The sequence below is a fragment of the Schistocerca americana genome, chromosome X, assembly GCF_021461395.2.
Source record: "Schistocerca americana isolate TAMUIC-IGC-003095 chromosome X, iqSchAmer2.1, whole genome shotgun sequence".
Classification (NCBI taxonomy): Eukaryota; Metazoa; Arthropoda; class Insecta; order Orthoptera; family Acrididae; genus Schistocerca; species Schistocerca americana.
The window spans coordinates 207,642,091-207,663,981 of NC_060130.1; the positions used below are offsets into that span (position 1 = coordinate 207,642,091).

Here is a 21,891-nt window from a genome sequence, read left to right on the forward strand (position 1 = left end):
AGTTCAACATTGAGCTCGGTTACTCCCTTGATTTCTAGTCAGCAATTTGACATAACGAAAGCAGTAACCGAAAATGTTTTGTAATTGGTTATCATTTTGGGATCCACATTAAAGACAATTATTTATGTTTTAAATTTGGGACAAATAATAGTTTTTTTTTAATTTCCCAAAGCAAGTAAACGTCACAGCTTTTGAAGTCTCTAGTCAGTGAATGATAGCACAATAGTCCATCACTAGATGTTTCGAACGGATAATTTTAAATTGTCAAAATTTTTAGATTTTGATTGCTGTTTCACTCCCAATAGCGAGACTTTCGGCAGAAACCACGGTAAAACATCTTCAAAGTAAAGCCATGCTACAGTGCGATTAACGCTGTGGAATATCTTCCGCCTAGCTTCATGCCAGTCAAACACTAACAAGTTGCACAGCTGATTGATATGACAAAATGGTTGGCTGGCCTCGGTGGGGTGTTGGAAAAGTTTGTCATCAAAAACCTTGACTGGAAAAATGGATGGCCCAACTACACAGATAATGGCCACAGAAAATCATGACGCCGTTAGAGACATCAAATGTGAGCTTGACAACGAACTGGAGCAAAAAGAAGTTGGGTCGCAATATGTCATCGGAGGCAGCGGTGGATCTAGTGCCAGATATTCAGAAGCTAACGGGGATACGTCAAATGACAGTTGTGCCAGAATATCTAACAGTGTCCATGGTAATAATCATGGTAGTGACGGTATCTCACACAGTCATCCAGATAGTTCAAACTCTTTTGGTGATACGTTAAACACAAGTGGCCTTGACAGTACTACTCTCAAGTTAAAGGAAATCATAGAAGACACAATCAGGTATGAATTTCAGTGACATTGTTTGGTTTGGCGATGTTTCTTATTAGCAAGCTAATCCCTTTCGTTTACTTTTTAATTTTATCATGTTTGTTTAAAGTGTGGATTGAAACAGAAATGAAGAATCCATAATTTATTAGTCCAATGCACTTTTCCTGCAGATAGATTTATTTGTGACATATTATTTATTTAGTAAATATTATCGGTATTTGTTTATTATTTATGTTTGTAAACAATCTCTGCCTTGTGAAAAATCACAAAACTAAATAATCACCTGTAATACATTCACATTAAGAGAAATTTATGACTCCACTACATTTAATTTTATTCACTTTTAGTATGTGAACGTGTTGGCAGACTCTTTCTTAACTTTATAATCCCTGGTATGTTTCTTAAGGAACGTAATTTGTATTGTAATGTATGTACAGTGCAGTAATTGCTTTATATCATGCAGGTGCTTAGTGTAGAGTTTAAAAAATTTGAATTTTGTAATTGGTTTCTGTTCTCCACATCCTTTTATCTCCCTCGAGATTAAATATTTTACATCAGAACACGAGAGAAACTTTGATGGTGATTGTATTGTCTGTGGTGTTAGTACATTATTTGTTAAAAGTAACAAAATAAGCGTGAATAATTGTAATATTTCCGATAATCATTTTGGACCCACCCTTCTTTTAGATTCTTTAGTGCTTCGTCATAATCCTAGCCATTTGTTTTCTGACATTTAGCTCTTCTGGTTCCTTTTCTCGTCCAGTGAATTACTTTCCCACAAGGATCTGTGTGTGAAATTCGAACGTATCTGTGATGATGATACTGTAGGCTGCTTACCTTCCAGTAGGTAGCAGTTTTCAAGCATTTATGTTCTATATCTTGGTTCTAATACGTCATTTTTTACATATTCAGAACAGTCCTGCAATGCATTATGTTGTTTCTTTATGACTTCATGCCATTCCTGAATAATATTGTTGTTATACAGTGTTGTTAATGAAAGCTCGTGTTGCGTCATTTATTGGAAATGAAAGATTTTGGGTCCTAAGGAGTAACACTGTAACTGTATAGCACTGAACTTGTATCTGTTGAATACTGGTATGATTCTGCTCAATAAATTGCATCTTATTTTATTTCCCATCATTGTGTAATGGTGAAAGTACTCTATCTGTTATATGCTGTGGACAGGAAATTGAAGTTTAAATTTTCTAGTGAAGGGGATAGTGGTACAAGGCAGAGACATTGGACTCAAATTTGTGTGCATGGTGGTTCAAATCATCTGAGCACTCAGATTTAGGTTGTCAGTTGTTTCCCAAAGTTGCGTACAATGTGCACCAAGATGGTTTTGGATAGTGCAGATTTCCCTCAGCAAGCTAAACTCATGTCACGTCTCTCATGACGTCATTGTCTGAACTTTAAACCTAGATATTATTCCTCCTCTTCTTTTTTTCTTTTTATAAACTTTCCTTACATTGTTTTGTAATTGAGTATAAAATGTCACTGAATGGCATCAGGTAACCTGAAAACACCTTGCACCATTTCTTACAAAAAATAAGAATAATAATAGTAATGTAGTTTGGGTCATTGTGGAATAGTGAGAAGGGACAGAGCAGTGAGCAGCAGCAGTTATCTCAGATGAGAAGGAATTGAATTAGGTATTAATAAGCCTATTTTTATTATTTTTTGTTTCACAATTTTAATTCTAATGTTAGTTATATGCAAAATATACTGTTGTTGTTTTATGCAGAAACAAAATTTGAAGCTATAAGAATGACTAACTGGGGTACAGTATGGTGCCTCGTAATATACACACATGCGGTTTTCAGTTAATGTTTTGTAGTGTTTCCCCTTTCAAGTGTGGTGTTGCCCAGTGTCTAGGGTAAGTTGAAAGATGACAATCTGTCTGATGTTTGACAAAGTGAGAGAGTATGAACAAGAAATAGGGTCTGTAGTAACAGATTGATCTGTAGTGTAGCCGAAGATCTATACAACTCACTTATTCATTACGAATAATTAAAATATGGAAAGATAAATTTAGAAAAGCTGTGTTAAATAATAGACAAATCTCTGACAGCTATAGTTTTCATGTATCTCGCATAAACAAAAATTGCTGTGTAGAACGAGGCACTATGTAACTCTTACCCTGTTTTATGTTTAGTAAGACAATAGGGAAGTATGAAAACTGATTATGTAACCCAGTTGACTTGATAATGCGAACAACTTACAAAGTTGCCAGATCTCCAAAATATGTGTAATTTTATATAGTAAACTATTCTGCTCTTGTTGTTAATCTTTTAATTGCTTTTAGTATGGCTGAAATACCAATATTATAAATTATTTTCGTACACTTGAATGATTCATAACAATTTTAAGTGATTTGTAGCAATTTGTAGAAAATTACAGGCAATAAAAAGATACACATCAGTTTATGATTCATGAAGATGTGTGTTAAATGCCGGGCAGGATAATATTGTGAAATTCTGAGTATCAAGTAACAGAGCTACCATAACATACACTAAGTCTGTTCAATTCAGGCACTAAAAGCACATACAGAATGGGGAGAATATTGGTGAACTAATAAAAGTCTCTAGACTGAACAAAACAGTTTGGTTTTACATGAAACCAGGAAAGATGCAGGTGGAATATTAAAAGAAGGCAACTACAAGATATGAAAAAAGTATTAATTCTGTTTTGTACGGGACACTAAATCAGGATCAACTGAACCTACCGATACTGGGTGTTGGCTTCATCCCGTAACATAATGATGGTGTGGCTTATGAAGTCATACATTCACAAACAGAAAGAAAGCAGAATATTGACAATATTACCTTTGCATCTGTAGGCCTATTACTTTTTTTTATGTTTTGTTGACTATCTGATCTCTAGCATAGCTTGAGGAATGGATTAGTATGGAAAAAGACAGTTCGATGGTGAGCTGGTGAAGGCAGTGAATGTGAATATGAAGTCTTAGCTGTGATGACATACTGATTTGTAGCATAGCCTGAGGTCCAGGGTAGGTGGTAAGGTGTCAATGTGGTTGTGAGTTGGCAAATTGATTTCAGTATCTTAAAATTGATTCCGAAATCAGTCTAATTGGATGGTGTATATTAAGCAGTCAGCTGTGAGGTTGGTCTGAATGCTGTAGTCCTTTACTAGACTTGCAGTTATTAAACACCAAAATATCGTTGTCTGCATTTAACTTTTGAGATGGCCAGACATGTTATTTCTCGACCTCGACCTACAACAACATGAAATTTTTCAAATGTATAAAATATTGACATTGAAATGTAAAGCCATCCATTTGTTGCACTGCTTATGAGACTCAAATAGAGGTAAAAACCACATAAAGTGGCAAAATATCTTATAACCATGTGTTGGCTGAACTTGAAACCTTTGGTAAGTTTCCTAACAACAGCACTGTCAGTAAAACATGTGACCATTGTGGTTGAAAATAATTTCAGGAAATTGTCGCGGGAGTTGGATAAGTTTATCTGTGTGGGATCTAGTTGTTAAACACATCTCTCAAGTTTTAAAACAAGGTGTGTGTTGGATTGCTACAAGTATAAGAATAGTTTAAAACTGGGAATGTAAGAATTTACTTTTCAAGATTGAGGAAATTCTGAGTACTACAAGTGGCCCACATTTTGCTTATAACTGATAAATGCAAAATACTATCACCATCGAAGCTCAACAAAGAGGAAGATTTAAGATGATGATGCGGCAGTTGGGAGGGAAAATTCAGTATGTAGCTGTAATCAGTGAACTCGGAGAGATAGGTCTTTATAAATATCCAGCGTTAATTATCTTTTGCACACTTTTATATGTAATTTTGTTGTTCACTTACTCTCTGTATATGTATTGGCAACTTCTTAAAATCATGTTGGCACTATTTGGAAAGTTGCATTTAACACTATCAAAGTACATTTACATTTTATTGAATTCAATTACTTTTTGTTTCTGTCTCTCTGTATTTGACAAATTTTCTTGTTTTATTTTGTGTTTGCACTCTGTAGTATATAAAAGTATATTTATAGCATGTAAAAAAAGCTTTGGAGTACATGCAATACACACACTTACAGTTAAACTTGATTAGTTGCTGAGCATAGTTTGACTCAATGATTTACTGTACATAATATTGTGCTGAAATTAGATGCTATTGCTGTTCTCTGCTGTAGCTGATGTTTTTGTCAAATAAAGAAAAATCAGTTGGCAAAATCTCAGATGCCCATAAAGAGAATATTATGAAATTCTGGACATCAAGTAACAGTGTGAGCCAACAAAACATAAATAAGCCTGATGGATTCAGACATTAACACAGCTTTGCAGAAGTGGATGCTGAATGTGTATACTGTTGGTGCATTGGTAAAGACCATTATCAGAACAACATTTAACTGTACATAAGACCAAGAAAGATCAGAAGAGATGTGAAGAAAATGTAGTTGCCAAATTTGAAAAATTATGGTGCAAATAAGCTCTTCTATAAATACAATGATGATTTACCCAAAGTAGAACAGGGCTGTTAGCCGGATTAAAAAGTAATGGGGTCTGGCATGCCGGCCACTGTGCATGTGGATTGTAGGTGCCTTTTACCATTCATGTAGGCAATTTCTGAGCAGGATCTATATTTTCAAATCAGATTAGTAGTGCACTAACTATTAATTACAGCCTACTCACACAAATGGCGTCCATTGTGTTATGATGTAATTTCTGATGGAAAATCGTGAGACTATGGAGGCAGTCTTGATAGTGTAGCATAAAATGAGAAAACTGGGTCCCTAAGCGGATGGGATATTAATGTATCCTAGACATATTTAACCACACCTGCAAATCAGTAGTCTGGCACATATGGCTAGGGAGGTACCAGGTAATTTATAGCAAGATTTAATGTGTATTAACTGCTAGTTATTTCACTTGATTTTTTTTGGGTTGGTTGTCCATATTGTTAGATATTTAGAATATGACCTAAGAAAATTAGTTCTCCCATGGAATGGCAGTTTCAGTAGATGAAGAGGAAAAGTTTGTTTTTCACACCTTTCATTCTTGATTGCATTCTCAAAGTTAATGTATTGATTGATTTGAGAACTGTTGACAGTATTTGTGTTTGATACATTGCTCTTTTCCTCCATGTACCCCATTCATTTACTGAGCTAAAGACGTACTTTCATACTCTTTTTGCAGTTTCTACGTTTTCTTATGTTGTTGTTGTCGTCTGTTGTTTATTCATTAAATTCGTGTTGTCATGGCAATAAAAATTGTACAGCACTTCACTTTTGACCCACCTGTTCAGTGAGTTGTCCTGACAGGATTACTGATATTGAATAGTGTCTTTTGTTGGTAGCAGAGTCATTCGAAGTTTCTCTAGATTTCTAGAGTTTCTCTAGATTTGACACCTTTAGAAGAATATGCATTGTCTTAACTTCTTGTATTGCACGAGTCTTTGTATGATACCATATTTGCAAGCTCAGAGTATCTATTTGTACAGTAATCAAAATGTCCTGGGTTCATTCCCAGCCACTGCTTAAAATTAGAATAAAAATCAGTACCAGTGGCAGCGAAACACTCCCAGTACAATGAGTCACCCTTGTTCTGAGAACGTGAGGGTGGAGGAGTGTGTAAAGTTTCAGAGCAGCTTCTTCCTCTTCAGGTGGAAAACTGCCCCTCAAAGGCAATCAACAGTGTGACCTTAAGAAATTAGCCGAGTCAGAATATTGTAATGAACTGCAGGAAGGCCTGCAGAGAATTAATGAATGGTGTAGGGTCTGACAGTTGATCTTGGATGTAAATAAATCTACATTTACATATGTACTCCACAAGCCACCATATGGCGTGTGGCGGAGGGCACCCTGTACCTCTACTAGTCATTTCCATGTCTGTTCCACTCGCAAATAGTGAGAGGAGAAAACGACTGTCTATACCCCTCCGCATGAGCCCTAATTTCTTGTATCATAACTTCATGATGCATGTGTGAAATGTATCTTGGCAGCAGTAGAATCATTCTGCAGTCAGATTCAAATGCTGGTTCTCTGAATTTTCTCAGTAGTGTTCCTTGAATAGAACGCTGCCTTACCCCCAGGGATTCACATTTGAATTCCTGAAATGCCTCCATGACACTTGCATGTAGTTTAGATCTACTGGTAAAAAATCTACCAGCTCGCCTCTTGAGTTGCTTCAATCTCTTCCTTTAATCTGACCTGGTACAGATCCCAAACAGTCAAATGGTACTCAAGAATAGGTTGCACTAGAGACCTTCCACTCACATAAAAAACAAAGGACCCCAATAAACTTTGGGAACAGTGTTGCAAATTGCGAGCTCTGCTTGTATTCCATGTTTGAGGTGAGCAGCTTTCACCATCTTTGCCTGCTGCCTGTGTGAACTGACAACGGCCTCAGAACCCATGTGACAGGTGTCATTGGTGCCAATGTGAGCCACAACTTGCAGACAACTGCATCCTACACTCTTGATAGCCACAGGCAAGGACACCTCCATGTCTTGGATGAAGGAGTTTATGGCCCCCATCTTGGATTAGGTCCCCATGGCAGACGTTCTGAGGGAACATTGCCTTTCTTTCCAGCCGTGAATGCTGTTTTCCTAAGGGGCTCCATAATGCAAATAATGTTTGAGCTCTTGATAACTAACAAACCCCTACCCACGTGTGCCTGCTCCGAGCCTGCTGAAGAAAAAGCTACCTGTTCACTCACAGGACAGATAGGTGAGGCCACACGGCCAACCTCCACATTGGCCCTCTGCCTTGAGCGATGTGAACATGTTACCACCCATCACTCGCCCCACAGAGAGGGTGGATCCACCATATCAGGTACACTAGGAGGTGCCTTGGAAGCAGAACCCACGGGCAAGATAAGTGACACCTGGGATTTCCCATGCAATGCTCCAGGTTCTCTGCCACCACTACACCCTGAGCCAGCATCCTGAAGGTGGCTGACCATAGACAAAAGAGCATTCTGCTGTTTGGGTACTGTGGCCAGTTCCCCCCTGCATCTGCACACTGTGTGCACATATCCTACCAATGCTAGCAAGACTAACTGAAGACATAAACTATAAAAGTGGACAGAAACCTAGATATGTGACTTGCTACCCTCCTGATGTGTCACCAATGGATGCAGATGCCTTTATGAGCTAGATAGCTGGCTGTTCAGAAGACATGAAAACTGCGCTACAGCCTCTTAAATAGAAAAACACCCACGATATTTAAGAAATATACTATGAGGAAAACACAGCAAAAGATAAATACATAACTTGCCACTCCGGAGGTGTGTATCAGCCAACAGGTGGGGCCTGAAATGTAATGTATTGCACACTCATAGGAGAACAGATACACTACCATGCAGTTAAACTGTTGGCAACAAGTCACAGTAAACAGTAACTCCCATAAACATCTACATCTGTACTCCATAAGCCACCTTGCTTAGTGTGGCCGAGAGTACAGGGTGTCCCACTGAAACCTCCCTGATTTCAAAGACCCAGGGGGAAAAAAACACAGTAGATAAGACAATGAAAAAGGCACCTCATTGTAGAGCATCTCAAAGACTTTATTTATTTATCATCAATACACCTGTACATGTGAACCATTTGTAGCACGAAGAATATTGAGTCTCTATTCAATTTCTTGCCAAGTTCTGTGTAACATTTCTTCTGTTGCAACATCGCATTAGCGATGTTGCAATGTAGGAGTATAGTCCACTTTGGTCGCATACGTGCGGTCCTTCACGAATCCCCACATGAAGAAATCAAGCAGGGCAATGTCGGGTGAATGTGGTGGCCAGGCAATGGGTCCTCCACGTCCGATCCAACAATTGGGAAATTTCCTATCCAGGAACTTGCAAACAGCCATTGACCCATGCGGCGGAGCTCCATCTTGTTGAAAAATGATGTTGGGTTGCAAGTCTAGTATGTGAGGGTACACAAACTGCTCCAACATGTCCAGATACACTGACCCATTCATTGTTTGTTCTGCTAAGAAGGACGGTCCAACAGTCCTATCGTGCATTAACCCGCACCAGTCGTTTAGTTTAGGGATATCACGAACATGTTCAATGACGACGTGCAGATTTTGCGAACCCCAAATCCGAACATTATGCCTGTTAATCCTTCCTGATAGATGAAAGGTTGCCTTATCTGAGAATAAACATCTTTCCAGGAAGCTGGCATCCATATCAGTAGGCTGCAGCATATCCGCAGCAAATTGTTGTTGGTGTGGTTTGACGTTCGGCATCAGATGTTGCAGAATTTGCACTTTGTAGGCACACGTACGAAGACACTGGTGAACTACATGATGCAATGTTGATCGAGGTACATCAGATGGCCTAGATACTTGAATTGACTTGTGTGGACTTCTGAGAAACGTTTGTCTGATGTCCTCCACTGTTTCCTCTGAAACTCCATAACGTGCACCACCAGAATGTTTCAGAACACTTCCTGTTGCCAGAAACTTCCTATACCAGTCCTTAATTGTTTTCACATCAGGTGGATCACATTCATATACACAACAATAATTTCTTTTCACAGTAATCGCCTATTTTGTTTATGCACTGCGCTGCTGTGGAGTTGCCATTTTCACTTCATGTGACCATGCTGCAATACATTACATTTGAGGCCCCATCTGTTGGCTGATGCACACCTCCAGAGTGGGAAGTTATGTATTTATCTTTTGCTGTGTTTTCCTCATAGTATATTTCTTAAATATCGTGGGTGTTTTTCTATGTAAGTGGCGGGGGGTATGCCCTCATCGCATATTCCACTTTGGGGGCCTCCAGCTGCTCCGTGGATGGGGCACTTTGCCTGCCTTTCTTCCTCTCCTCCCTTTCAGCCTTATTCCTTTTTCTAGGCTTTGTTGACCTTTGGTAGACCTTGGGGTTTTCTTTCCTTGGGTTCCGCACACTAGTCCCTTCTTTGATGTGTAGTTTTGTTCACTTGCTTGTTCCAGGTAGGAAGGACCTGTGGCCTTGTAGTTCAGTCCCTTTAATCATTAAACTGGCTGACCAACCAACCAACCAACACTTAAATCCTTCAGCATAACAGTAACAGACCACACACAAGCACTGTTACATCTGCAACAATTCGACACCTTTGGTTCACTGTCATCAGTCATTCTCCATATGGTCCTGACCTGACCCCATCCAATTTTCATCTATTTACAGAAGTTAAAGAACACCTTAGAGGACTTCACTTTGATAGTTATAAGCAGTGATGGAGGTTGTGACTCTGTCAGCAAAATGAAACATTGTACAGTGACAGTATCAACAAATTGGTCTCTCATTTGGAGAAATGTGTTCATTACCAGAGTGACTGTTAAGAAATAATTACGTAGACATGAAGAATAAAGATGTAGAATATCAATAATGTTTATTTTATTTAAAAAGCTTTAAAGAGTTTTCACACAAAGAATTTGGAGGCATTACTTTTCATGATGTCCTCATACATGTAAAAGTCAAGTATGAAATAAGGGGAAAGATGGGGATGATTTTGTTGGTGTTAGACCTGTTCCCTTTTTGCTTTACTCTGGATTTTAAATTGAATTTTAGAGTTCAGTTTCTTGCTTTAACATAGAGCTGTACATACATACATACGTCTTTTATTGTAATAGACATTGTAACATATTTTTGAATGATGTTAGACGTTTTGCATGGTGCATTACTCAGTTATGTTCATAGGCAGTATGAGATACCATGATGTGACTGAATTTCGAAACTGCATCTAGTCTTGATGGATATAGACCATAGATTTCTTGATGTCATCCATTTTGTTATTATTTATGGTCAGTACAGCTATGTAGACTGTCTTTGAAAGGAGTTTCAAAGATTGCACTACTTCTCTCAGCCTCAAAGTGTCCATAATCAAGTCAGTAATATTCATGTTGTGTGTAATGCAATGCCAATTTTCAACTGAAAATGTCATCTCACTGTATTTTGAGATAGTGAGAACCCTTTTTCAGGCGTCTAGGGATGACTTTACCGTACAAATCATTGTTGAGACAGCTTCTTCTATAGGATGTAGACCACCATGACCTCTAGTCTATAAAAGAATCCACCTTCATTTGAAAAATGGAAAACTGGTAATTTTTCAAGGGTGTTTTACGAGTTCAGCAACATCATTCACTAAAGTGTCTTCCCTCTTCCTTCACATTCCTTCTAATTATCCCCAAATCCCAATCATTCAGCATGAACGAGTAACCTCTAATGCAAAAAATAGCTTTAATGTCAGTGAACCTTTTGATCTTGCACATCACCACAGTCATCCTAACCAGAGTATTGTTTTTGTTCTGGCCCACACAATTGACCCCTAACATGTATAAAATTTTTATTTCTTTATCAGTCGTATTTTCAGTGGCAATTCAACTTGAGCCCTGTCCTCTCTCACTTTCATGGTAGATGAAAAATTGGCATTTCCCATGAAGGTAGGTTATGCACACTGAAAACATTCACAGTAAGTTGTCCCAAGTATGAGGTGAGGTGCCCTCAACACAAATGCAAGCTAGAGAGATGCCAGTGAAGTCAATACAGATTTCAACATGTCCTGGACTACTTCCCTGTCTGCAGTAAATAGAAAATTGAAGCTGTTGCAAGACTCTCATTATCATGCAAAAAGGTTTCCTTTTTGTGGTAAACAACAGACTGATCCTCTCAGAACCATAATTATCAAAAAATAGAAATTAATAAATTTCGGACTAGTTGCCTTTCTGAAGTAAGCAAGTCATATACAGGGTGTAGACAAACATATGGAAACATCAAAAACAAAACACATCACCATGCCTAATATGGTGTACAAAACCATTGACATTCAACAAAACTGCTTTCAGTCTTCTCAGAATTGATAAATACAGGTCCTATTTGGTTTTAGGGGACTCTTGTACCATTCTTTCTTCAAAATAGTGGTGAGTTGAGGTAATGATGATGGAGGTAGATAGTGATCATGCACCCTTCTACATTCATATGATTTATCGACCTAGAAAATGCATTTTACAAAGTAAAATGGTGCAAGATTTTCTAAATTAGGGGTGAACTAGAAGTCAGATATAGGAAAAGATGGATAATATACAAATATACTAATAGGAATCAATGAGAGTGGAAGACAAAGAAGGAAGTGCTCTGATTAAAATGGGTGTAAGACAGGGATGTAGTCTTTGAACTACTGGTCAACCGCTATAAACATTGAAGAAGCAGTGATGGAAATAGAAGAAAGTTTCAAATGTGGGATTGAAATTTAAGGGAAAGGATGTCAATGATAAGATCTGCTGGTAACATAGCTATCCTCAATGGAAGTGGAGAAGAATTGCAGGACCTGTTGAATGGAATGAATAGTGGAACGGGTACGGAATAGGAACTGAGAGTAAATTGAAGAAACACTGAAGTATTGAAGAGTAGCAGAAATGAGATTAGCAATAAACTTATCATCAAAACTGACAACCACAAAGTAAATGAAGTTAAGGAATTCTGCTACCTTTGAAGCAAAATAACACATTACGAACAAAGCGAAGAGGATATAGAAAGCAAGCTAGCACAGGCAAAGAGGGCATTCCTGGCCAAAAGAAGCCTACTGATATCAGACATAGGCCTTAATTTGAGGAAAATATTCTGAGACTGTATGTTTGAGCACAGCATTGTATAGTAGCAAATCCTGGACTGTGGGAAAACAGGAAAAGGAAAGAATCAAAGCATTTGAGATATGGTGCTATAGAAGGATATTAAAAATTGGCTGGCCTTGTAAGATGAGGCATGAGGAGAGTCTATGTAGAATCAACAAAGAAAGGAACGTGTGGAGAACATTGACAAGAAAAAGGGGCAGGCTCATAGGACATGTGTTAAGACATCAGGGAGTAATTTCCACCGCACTAGAGGAAACCCTAGACAGTAAAAACTGTATTGGAAGACAGAGATTGGATTACATCCAACAAATAATTTAAGATGTTGAGTACAAGTGCTACTCTGAGATGAAGGACCATATCAAACCAATAAGACATCTGATGGCTTGAAAATATATGTTAGATATATGATGGTTTCATTATTATGCAGATCCATTTTTCTTGTGATTTAAATTTACTTTCTGTGACATTCTGTATCTGTCAAAATTTTTTATTCAGATATTAGCTACCATATTTTTTGTTCTTGGTTTCCACATTTTCCATAGTAGCTATCTGATTAAAATGTATTTTCTGTCATCCCGTGTTTCTGTGAGCTGATCTGGTATTATTAATAAAGGAAACAAATTGCAATAACTTCAATAACTTCTCTTTTTTCCGCATTGTATTCTTATTTTAAAGTATCTGATTATGATAGTTGATGCAACGTGTAATTGAATGAATTATGTGACCAACATAGGAGTCATTAAATAATAGATTGTGCATTATATTACCATGCTCTAAATCATAAAAAGTATTAGTTTCATAATATACAACGTAGAGTTTGTTTGTTGCAATTTTACACACCACTTTTACATGAGTGCACTGTGTATTTGTTTTTGTGACAAACGTACCTAAAAATAGTATATGCAATCTACCATGAGATATTTGCACTGGTCACAGATAAGTTTAGAACCTGTCGTCTCCTCTTTCTTTGCACAGAAGTGTAACACGTTACTTATGATGAAGTAGAAGCTCATCACTGTACGATGAGTATACAAAATGTAACATTTTCTTTGCACACCACAATTCTATACTATTACTTGAGTGGCTCAGAAATGTTTCACATGTGATACAGTAAAAGAAATGTGTTCTTCCATTTGTAACAGAGTTACATGCAGTCCTGAAAGACTAGAGCAGATTGTGCTTGATTGAGAGAACTTTTTATTTATTCTTGTTCCCTAAATGCTTTAAAGTAGCTCAACTGATGGCTTGCTACGTGGTTGAGCAAGTATGTGTTAGACTACAAAGCTAGAGAGTCAAGGTTTGATTGATGTTTTGTACTAGATCTTTTTTACTGTCATTTATAATTTTCACCTCGTAGTACTCTGGGTGTGTAAAAACTGTCAAGTGACACCTTGATTTAAATTCTTTATTAAGTTCCATACCCAACCATAAATAATTGGATGATTTTATTTAGGAATTAGTCAAAAACAAGGGGCAGCACCTCTAATGGAACAATGCTAAGTAAAGTGCCGTGGTGATCATGCCAAATTTCAGGTTATCGATTGCTGTACATTTATTCAGTGGAGAATTTGTTCAAACAATTGAGGACTCCCTTCTCGTGAGTGAAAGTAGGGGCGTGTGTATAACTGTCCAGTCTTTCATACAATTCTGGATCCAGGTAAGCACACAGGTAGGCTTGGCAACCAAGCAAATTAATAGACACACTGTGGCTAATTTGTCATTTGCATGCAACCCATTGACTCATTGTTGAATCGAAGAGATGGGTACAATTCAGCTGCACTCATTGTTTTAGAGAACATTGCCTCAAGATTTATTTTCAAGATTGTGGCCATTTACTTTACTGGGAGGATGCAGATGTATCCTGACAGAATTATATTTGAATTTGAATGTTGCTTAGAAACTGAACAGTGCTACCATGGAGTGTATACAGCACTATTAGGGAACCTGGTCTTGGATGTCTTCTGAACTCTGGCTACCATTGCTCCAGATACTGATTGCTGAGGGCTGCAGATTTTCATAGGCAACATTTCTGTCCTGTATGTTTTAGTTAATACCTCCAGAAATTTTGTAATGTTCTAATATGTAGTCAGTAAACTGTCATGGAATAATCTAATTTTTTTAAACAGTGGAAACTCCAGGTTAGAATATCAACAATGTAATGAAAGGATAGATTGCTGCTTACCATAAAAATGACACTTTAAGTTGCAGACAGGCACAATTAAGACACTTACACACTAGCTTTTGACCACAGCCTTAATCAGAAAATGAAAGGGAAACACACAGACATTCATTCACACAAGCAAGCACACCTCACACACACACACACACACACACACACACACACACACACACACACACACACACACGACTGCCATCTCCTGCATCTCGGACCAGAATGCTGTGTTTCAGCAACTGTCATAATAACACACTTTAAAATTAAAATAAAATCTGGATGAAGAAGAGAATTTATTACAGTTTGTTTCCTTTATTAATAATACCAGATCACCTTATAACAACAACTGACAAGAAAAATACATTTTAATCATATAGCTACTACGGAAAGTGTGTAAACCAAGAACAAACAATATGGGAGCCTGGCATTCTGGTCAGAGCTGCCAGAATGGGTGGTCATTTGCACATCTTCCCTAGACGACTGAAAAATGTGGTTTGGTCAGATGAGTCCCGATTTCGGTTGGTAAGAGCTGATGGGCCCTTGTTGTCAAGGCACTGTGAAAGCTGGTGTGGACTGCATTTATGTGGAATGGACAGGGACCTCTGGTCCAACTGAACTGTTCATTCCAGAATGAGATTTTCACTCTGCAGCGGAGTGTGCGCTGATATGAAACTTCCTGGCAGATTAAAACTGTGTGCCAGACCGAGACTCGAACTCGGGGACCTTTGCCTTTCGCGGGCAAGTGCTCTACCAACTGAGCTACCGAAGCACGACTCATGCCCCATCCTCACAGCCTTACTTCTGCCAGTATCTCGTCTCCTACCTTCCAAACTTTACAGAAGCTGTCCTGCGAACCTTGCAGTACTAGCACTTCTGAAAGAAAGGATATTGTGGAGACATGGCTTAGCCACAGCCTGGGGGATGTTTCCAGAATGAGATTTTCACTCGGGACTGTTCATTGATTGGAAATGGTTGCATTTGACTACTTGGAGACCATTTGCTGCCATTCATGGACTTCATGTCCCCAAACAACAATGGAATTTTTATGAATAACAATGCACCATGTCTCCAGTCCACAGTTGTTTGCAGTTGGTTTGAAGAACACCCTAGACAGTTCGCATGAATGATTTGGCCACCCAGGCTGTCCAACATGAATCCTGCACTTTGGTGGGATAGCAACCTGACTGTTGCCCACAGTACAGCCCGACAACTAGGAGTGATGGTCTGAGGTGCCATTTCTTTTCATTTGGCTGTCATCCTCGGCACCCTTACAGTACACTGATATGTCGGCAATATTGTACAACCCCTTTTGTTACCCTTCGTGGCATGTCATCTTGGGTTTACATTTCAGCAAGGTAATGCCCACCCAGACATGGTAAGAGTTTGTACTGCTTGTCTTCACACTTGTCATACTCAGCCTTGGCCAGTAAGGTCGAATCTCTCCCCAGTTGAGAATTTTTGGAGTGTTGTGGGGAGAGCCCTCCAACCATCTCAGAACTTTGACAATCTAATGCGCCAATTGGACAGAATTTAGCACAATATCCCTCGGGAGGACATCCAACAACTCTATCGATCAATGCCAAGCTGAATAACTGCTTGTGTAAGGGCCAGGTGTGGACCAACACATTATTGACTTGCTCAAATTATGAAGCTCTCTCTCCTGAATAAATCATCAATTTTTTTCTGAAATTGTAATCGTTTATTTGCCTGTACGTGTACATGACATCTACAACTTTCTGTCCCATTTGGATTGAAAGTAGTAGGAAAGTGTTCCAGCATTTATTTCCATATTTTGAAGCACCCGATTATCCTATGCTAAGAGGCGGGGCTACAGATGGTGTGGCTATAATGGAAAACTGGTACATATCACACCATGTCTTCCTATACTACATGAACATATGTAGTTAAGGTTGCAATTTCTGCACTCATGAAGATCAACTGATACTCTGCATACTTAGAATTAAATGATATTATAGATTATGTGCCTCTCAGTGCCTGCTCTTAATCTGATATTATATTTAGAGATATGTCTTCTAAATTCAAGGCAGATTACACAAACTGCACAGCAGTAATGGCATTCTGTGCTAGACAAGAAACTGAACTGAAACTGGAGGAATGGTTGCTCAAAAAGGCAAACTAGATTTGATACACCCAAATACTGTGTTTTATTTACAAGGCAGTATTCACTATATAATAATTGCCATCATTTTCATTTATCAAGCCACTTTTGCATCCATATAAAGGTGATGCAGTTCTTGAGTGAGTGAGATGTTTCACTTGGTAGTCAGACCAGATGAGTGGCTAATCAGGGAGCCTGGTGTAGCTGCTATGCAGAGACTCTCACAGCCTTTCATTTTCCAAAGCAGTGGTGTGCATGGCATCATAAATGAGTTCAAGAAGAAATGTTAAGAGTTGAATGCTAACAGAACAAGTAATGGATGCGAATGAGCACCCCTGGAGACAAAAATTAGGAAATTAAAGTAGTTTTTGTAGAACCAGATCGGACAGTGAAGTCTTAACTGTAATGTGATGGTTATTTCCAACAATGAGGAAATATATATTCATTCCTCCTCCTTCTGGAAATTGAAAACAGTCCTGTTTTGGTTTGCAGTGTGTCATTAACCAGATACAGTTAGACAATCTGTATCAGCTTTGTCCTGAAGTGAAAGATTTCCGTCTTGATTGTTTTATTTAAATTGGCCTGACAGCATTCTCCTTATAGCAGGAAAAGGAATCAATAATTACGTGATGATTGCATAATTTCAAAGCCAGGAAAGGAGTTCACCACTCCGTGTAGTTAGCATGATGTTAACTTAATCAGCCGTGTAGGAAAGTCTGTTAAACAGATGATGAACTACCACGTTTTATGAATTTTCTAGTCTGAAATACCTTGATTCACTTTCAGTAAGGGTGGAATTGATGCAATTTGACTTTTGACTACCTGATCCTGCTGGTGGCATGTGTACAGGAGTCTTAAGAACAATATCTTACCACTTCAATTATTTTTATCTGAAGAGGGCCTGGAATACTTGCTACTAGTATCCTTCAACAGCTTATATCCTTTTACAGGATAAGAAGTACTCCTGTTCCTCTTATATTTGTTGGATAACAGTAGTTCTGCTTTTGAGTCGGTCACATCATGTCAATTATGTACATCACATCTATCGATTTTCATCCTGTTTTACTTTGTGGTGCATATTTATTTATTTATTTATTTATTTATTTTGTAGAGTGTATTTAGAAGTCAGTCTATCTTCCTCAAGAGCCTTTTGCCATTCAAATAAATATTTTTAAATGTTACCTACTGAAGAGTAGTCATTTTGTGTTAAGTATTCTCTGGTTGTGGATGAGTTTTCAGGTTTCTGAACTTGACCCAGTCTTGCAGCTAACTATTTAAAGATTTAAAAAATGAACAGGAAACACTGGTCCCAGTTTTATGTATTTTCAAGAAACCAGTTAGTACAGATTTTAAATGTTCATATCATTGTTTTAACATGCTTGAGCTACAAAAGCCCCTCATTCAAAAAACTGTTACTTACAGGCCTAATTTTTACTGAAAAATTAAGATCGTTACCACACCTGAGACACCTAGGAGCAAGGTGAACACTTTGAAGTGCCAAAGCCGATGTATGGGAGAATCTGACAGGTTATTTCTGCTAAATTTTTCAGTGTGTGTTTTGATATATTTTAATTAACTGTATTTATCTTACCAACATATTTACCAGAGCTGCCAGTGTAGTTCTGTCTGTGTGATGATATGATAGTGGCATGGTAAAAGGCACACTGTTACCATGCCATTTAAGTATACTAGGCCCTTTTAGCTTACTGCACTTCAGCTCATCATTGCATTATATAATTAGTTTTGTATCTTCATGTACATCTGTACTTTGTTAACACTCATGTGGTATTTGATGGAGCATACATAACATACCAGAATCATTTTCTGCATTTTTTGTTCCATTTATAGGTGATGTTACAGAAGAAATATTGTTTGTACCCCTCTGTATATACACTAATTTGTCTAATTTCACACTCCTGGTCATTACATGAGAATCTCATTGCAGGGTGTAATATACATCATAACTCGTATTAGAATGTGGGCTCTTGGAATTGGTAATTTAAGAAAGTATTCATTGGTTTATATAAGGAAACATTAAGGATTTTTGCCAGAAGTGCATGCACTACTGAACTCTGTGAGCTTGACAGAAACTCAATATTACTATTCCTCATTGGCTATAAGAGTTTTTGAGTGTTGCAAAATCATCGGAAACCTTAAATGAGAGTGACTTTGTGAATAAATGCTTGCTCAATGCCATAGAAACTGTATGATGGGCATATGCAGATCAACTTTTAAATAATAAATTATCTCAGGTTACAGTTACTCATTATTTGTCATTGCAGAAAGTGCGTGGAACTACTGTATGTAAAAATGCGTTTGTTTGCTTTTTGTTGTGTATTTATGAATTAAATGGAATTTCAGGCATGACAGTTTACGCTAATTTTGTGAAGATTTCGATTACCTTTTTCCTAATGGATAAGCTGAAAGATATGACAAAAATATTGTGATATGCAGGTGTGAAAATGTTTACTATTTGTGTAGTTTGTTTGCAGTTTATATATATATATATACACACACACACACACACACACACACACACACACATACACACACACACTTACTTCAGTTACTGCAAATGTCACACTGGCAATGTACCATTTTTTTATCACATTTACAGTAGCTAAGTTGGATAGTAGAATAAAAAGGTGATACAAACATTGCATTATATCGAAGTTTTCTCGGCGTATTGACTGGTCCATCATATTTCGGGCTTGCAGCCAGATTACGTTGACATCTTGGCACGATATTTCGGCTAACAAACATGCAGCCATCTTCAGGTGAGTACGAGACTGAAGATTACTGGTGCGCGTCGTTCTATATATACCGAAAATTGGCACGGCGGCACCTGCGCAGTGGAGAAGGCTAATACCGCGCCCCCTATCTAATTTGGTGCACTCTGCAGCAGAAGCGGGCCGTGCATGCGTAGTGGTGTACCTACATTTGCGCTATCTGTCGTAAAGCGCCTTCGCGCAGCTGAGACGCGGTAGTCGAAAGTATAAAATCAATTTTCGTCAGCCGTCGCACTAGATGCAGACCCATGTCTCTGTGAAGCGATTAAAGAAATTACAAGATCCCATGCTTTATCCATCTGAAAGCCGCCGTCTCAATTAATAAGATCTTTTGCCAATCGTATCTCCACGGACTCCTTGATAATGGGTTCCCAAAAAGATCTAGTTGTCGCTAAAATTTTTGTTCCACAATAATCCATGGAGTGTCCCATCGAAATACAGTGTTCTGCTATGGCTGATTTGTTGGGCTGTAGTAGACGTGTGTGGCGCTCATGCTCCACGCATCTTTCCCGTACTGTGCGAGTAGTTTGGGCAATGTAGGATTTGCCACATTGACAAGGGATCTTATAAATACCCGCCTTCCTCAGACCCAGATCGTCCTTCACAGAGCAAAGCAAAGCCGATATTTTTGTAGGTGGTCGGAAGATCACTTTAACACAATGCTTCTTTAAAATCCTTCCTATTTTAGAGGAGAGGTTACCCACATACGGAAGAAACGCCCTGGACCTGACCACCTCTTTGTCTTCTTCTTCTTGTTTCTCTTTACATTTCTTCTTTGTTACAGCTGTGCGGATTTGGCGTGTAGAATATCCATTCTCCCTGAAGACGGATTGCAAATGTTCTAATTCTTTAGGAAGGCTGTCCTTATCAGATACCACATGTGCCCGGTGCACCAGAGTATGCAGCAAACCCATGGTTTGTGCAGGGTGGTGGCAGCTTGTCGCCTGCAAATACAGATCTGTGTGTGTGGGCTTCCGGTAGACAGAGTGCCCCAAAGATCCATCGGTTCTACGATTGACAAGGACGTCCAGAAACGCCAGACATCTATCATTTTCGACCTCCATGGTAAACTGAATATTCTTGTGAATGGAATTCAGATGTTTTAAGAATCCTGCCAGTTTTTCTTCTCCATGGGGCCAAACTACAAATGTGTCATCCACATAACGCCAAAAGACTTTCGGTTTAAATTCAGCCGACTCGTATGCCTTCTCCTCAAGTCCTCCATAAAAAGGTTTGCTACCAGAGGGGACAAAGGACTGCCCATGGCAACACCGTCAACTTGTTCAAAATATTCATTATTGAATAAGAAATAAGTTGAGGACAGGCAATGATGAAATAATGCTGTTATGTCGGCTTTGAACCTTCTGCTAATGAGTACCAGTGAATCCATCAGTGGAACCTTAGTAAATAAATAGACGACATCAAAACTCACTAATAAGTCAGAATTGTGGAGTTGGAGCGACTCCAGTCTACTAATAAAATCGGCAGAATTACGAATGTGATGTGGACACTTGCCCACATGAGGTCTCAGTAACGAAGACAGATGTTGTGCTAAATCATAGGTTGGCGCACCGATATTACTAACAATAGGGCGTAATGGTAGTCCCTCTTTATGAATTTTCGGAAGACCATAAAGCCTCGGTGGAACAGAGCTATGCGGTTTCAGTCTTTTAATGACTTCAGGTGGAAGCGTAGAAGAGTTTAACAAAACAGTCGTTTTTTTTTCTACTCTGCTCGTCGGATCCTTGTCGATCTTCCGATATGTGGATTCACCAAGGAGGCTATAAATCTTCTCATTGTAGATGTTTCGTGGCAAAAGTACCATGGCATTGCCCTTGTCCACGCGGAGAACCACAGTGTGGGGATCTTCACGTAGTTTGCGAAGTGCAGCCCTTTCACTAGAAGAAATGTTGTTCTTCAGAGGAGTCGCTTTCTTAAGTGCACGGCATGTTTCACGCCTGATTTCTTCAGCTGCGTCGCTGGGAAGGGGTCTAACAGCTTCTTCAATAGCACTTATGAAATCCGCGAAAGGTGGAGTCTTAGGTGTAGGAGCGAAGTTAAGTCCTTTTCCGAGTACAGACAGCGACACATTGCATTGTCCAAAACTCTATCCGTGAAATTAACCACAGAGTGTCGAAAAGTGCCTTCTTGCGGCGATGCTGTCGATAGACGTGCAAACTTCGATGACTGCCTAGAAGATGACTTGTTGTGAGCCCAGTCCGCTTTGGCCCAAGTGACTCCGTCAACCCACTCCCAGGTGAAAGAAGGAAAACTGGATGCTTTTTCCAAATGAAGGTGAAACAGTTGTCTCGCCGTGAACTGGATCTGATTTCAAGACATCTGTATCTTCGATGCCCCGTGGTTAATTTCACGGATA

At 38.7% G+C, this 21,891-nt stretch overlaps 1 protein-coding gene across 1 annotated transcript in view; it reads left to right on the forward strand.

Moving 5' to 3' along the window:
- The first annotated feature begins 416 nt into the window (after positions 1-416).
- Positions 417-21,891, forward strand: part of LOC124554720 (probable serine/threonine-protein kinase DDB_G0282963) — a 140,551-nt gene continuing 119,076 nt past the window's right edge. Inside the window, exon 1 of the mRNA XM_047128366.1 lies at positions 417-848. Within this exon, the coding sequence (XP_046984322.1) occupies positions 508-848 (341 nt within the window). The 5' untranslated portion in view covers positions 417-507. The remainder of the gene's footprint in view (positions 849-21,891) is intronic.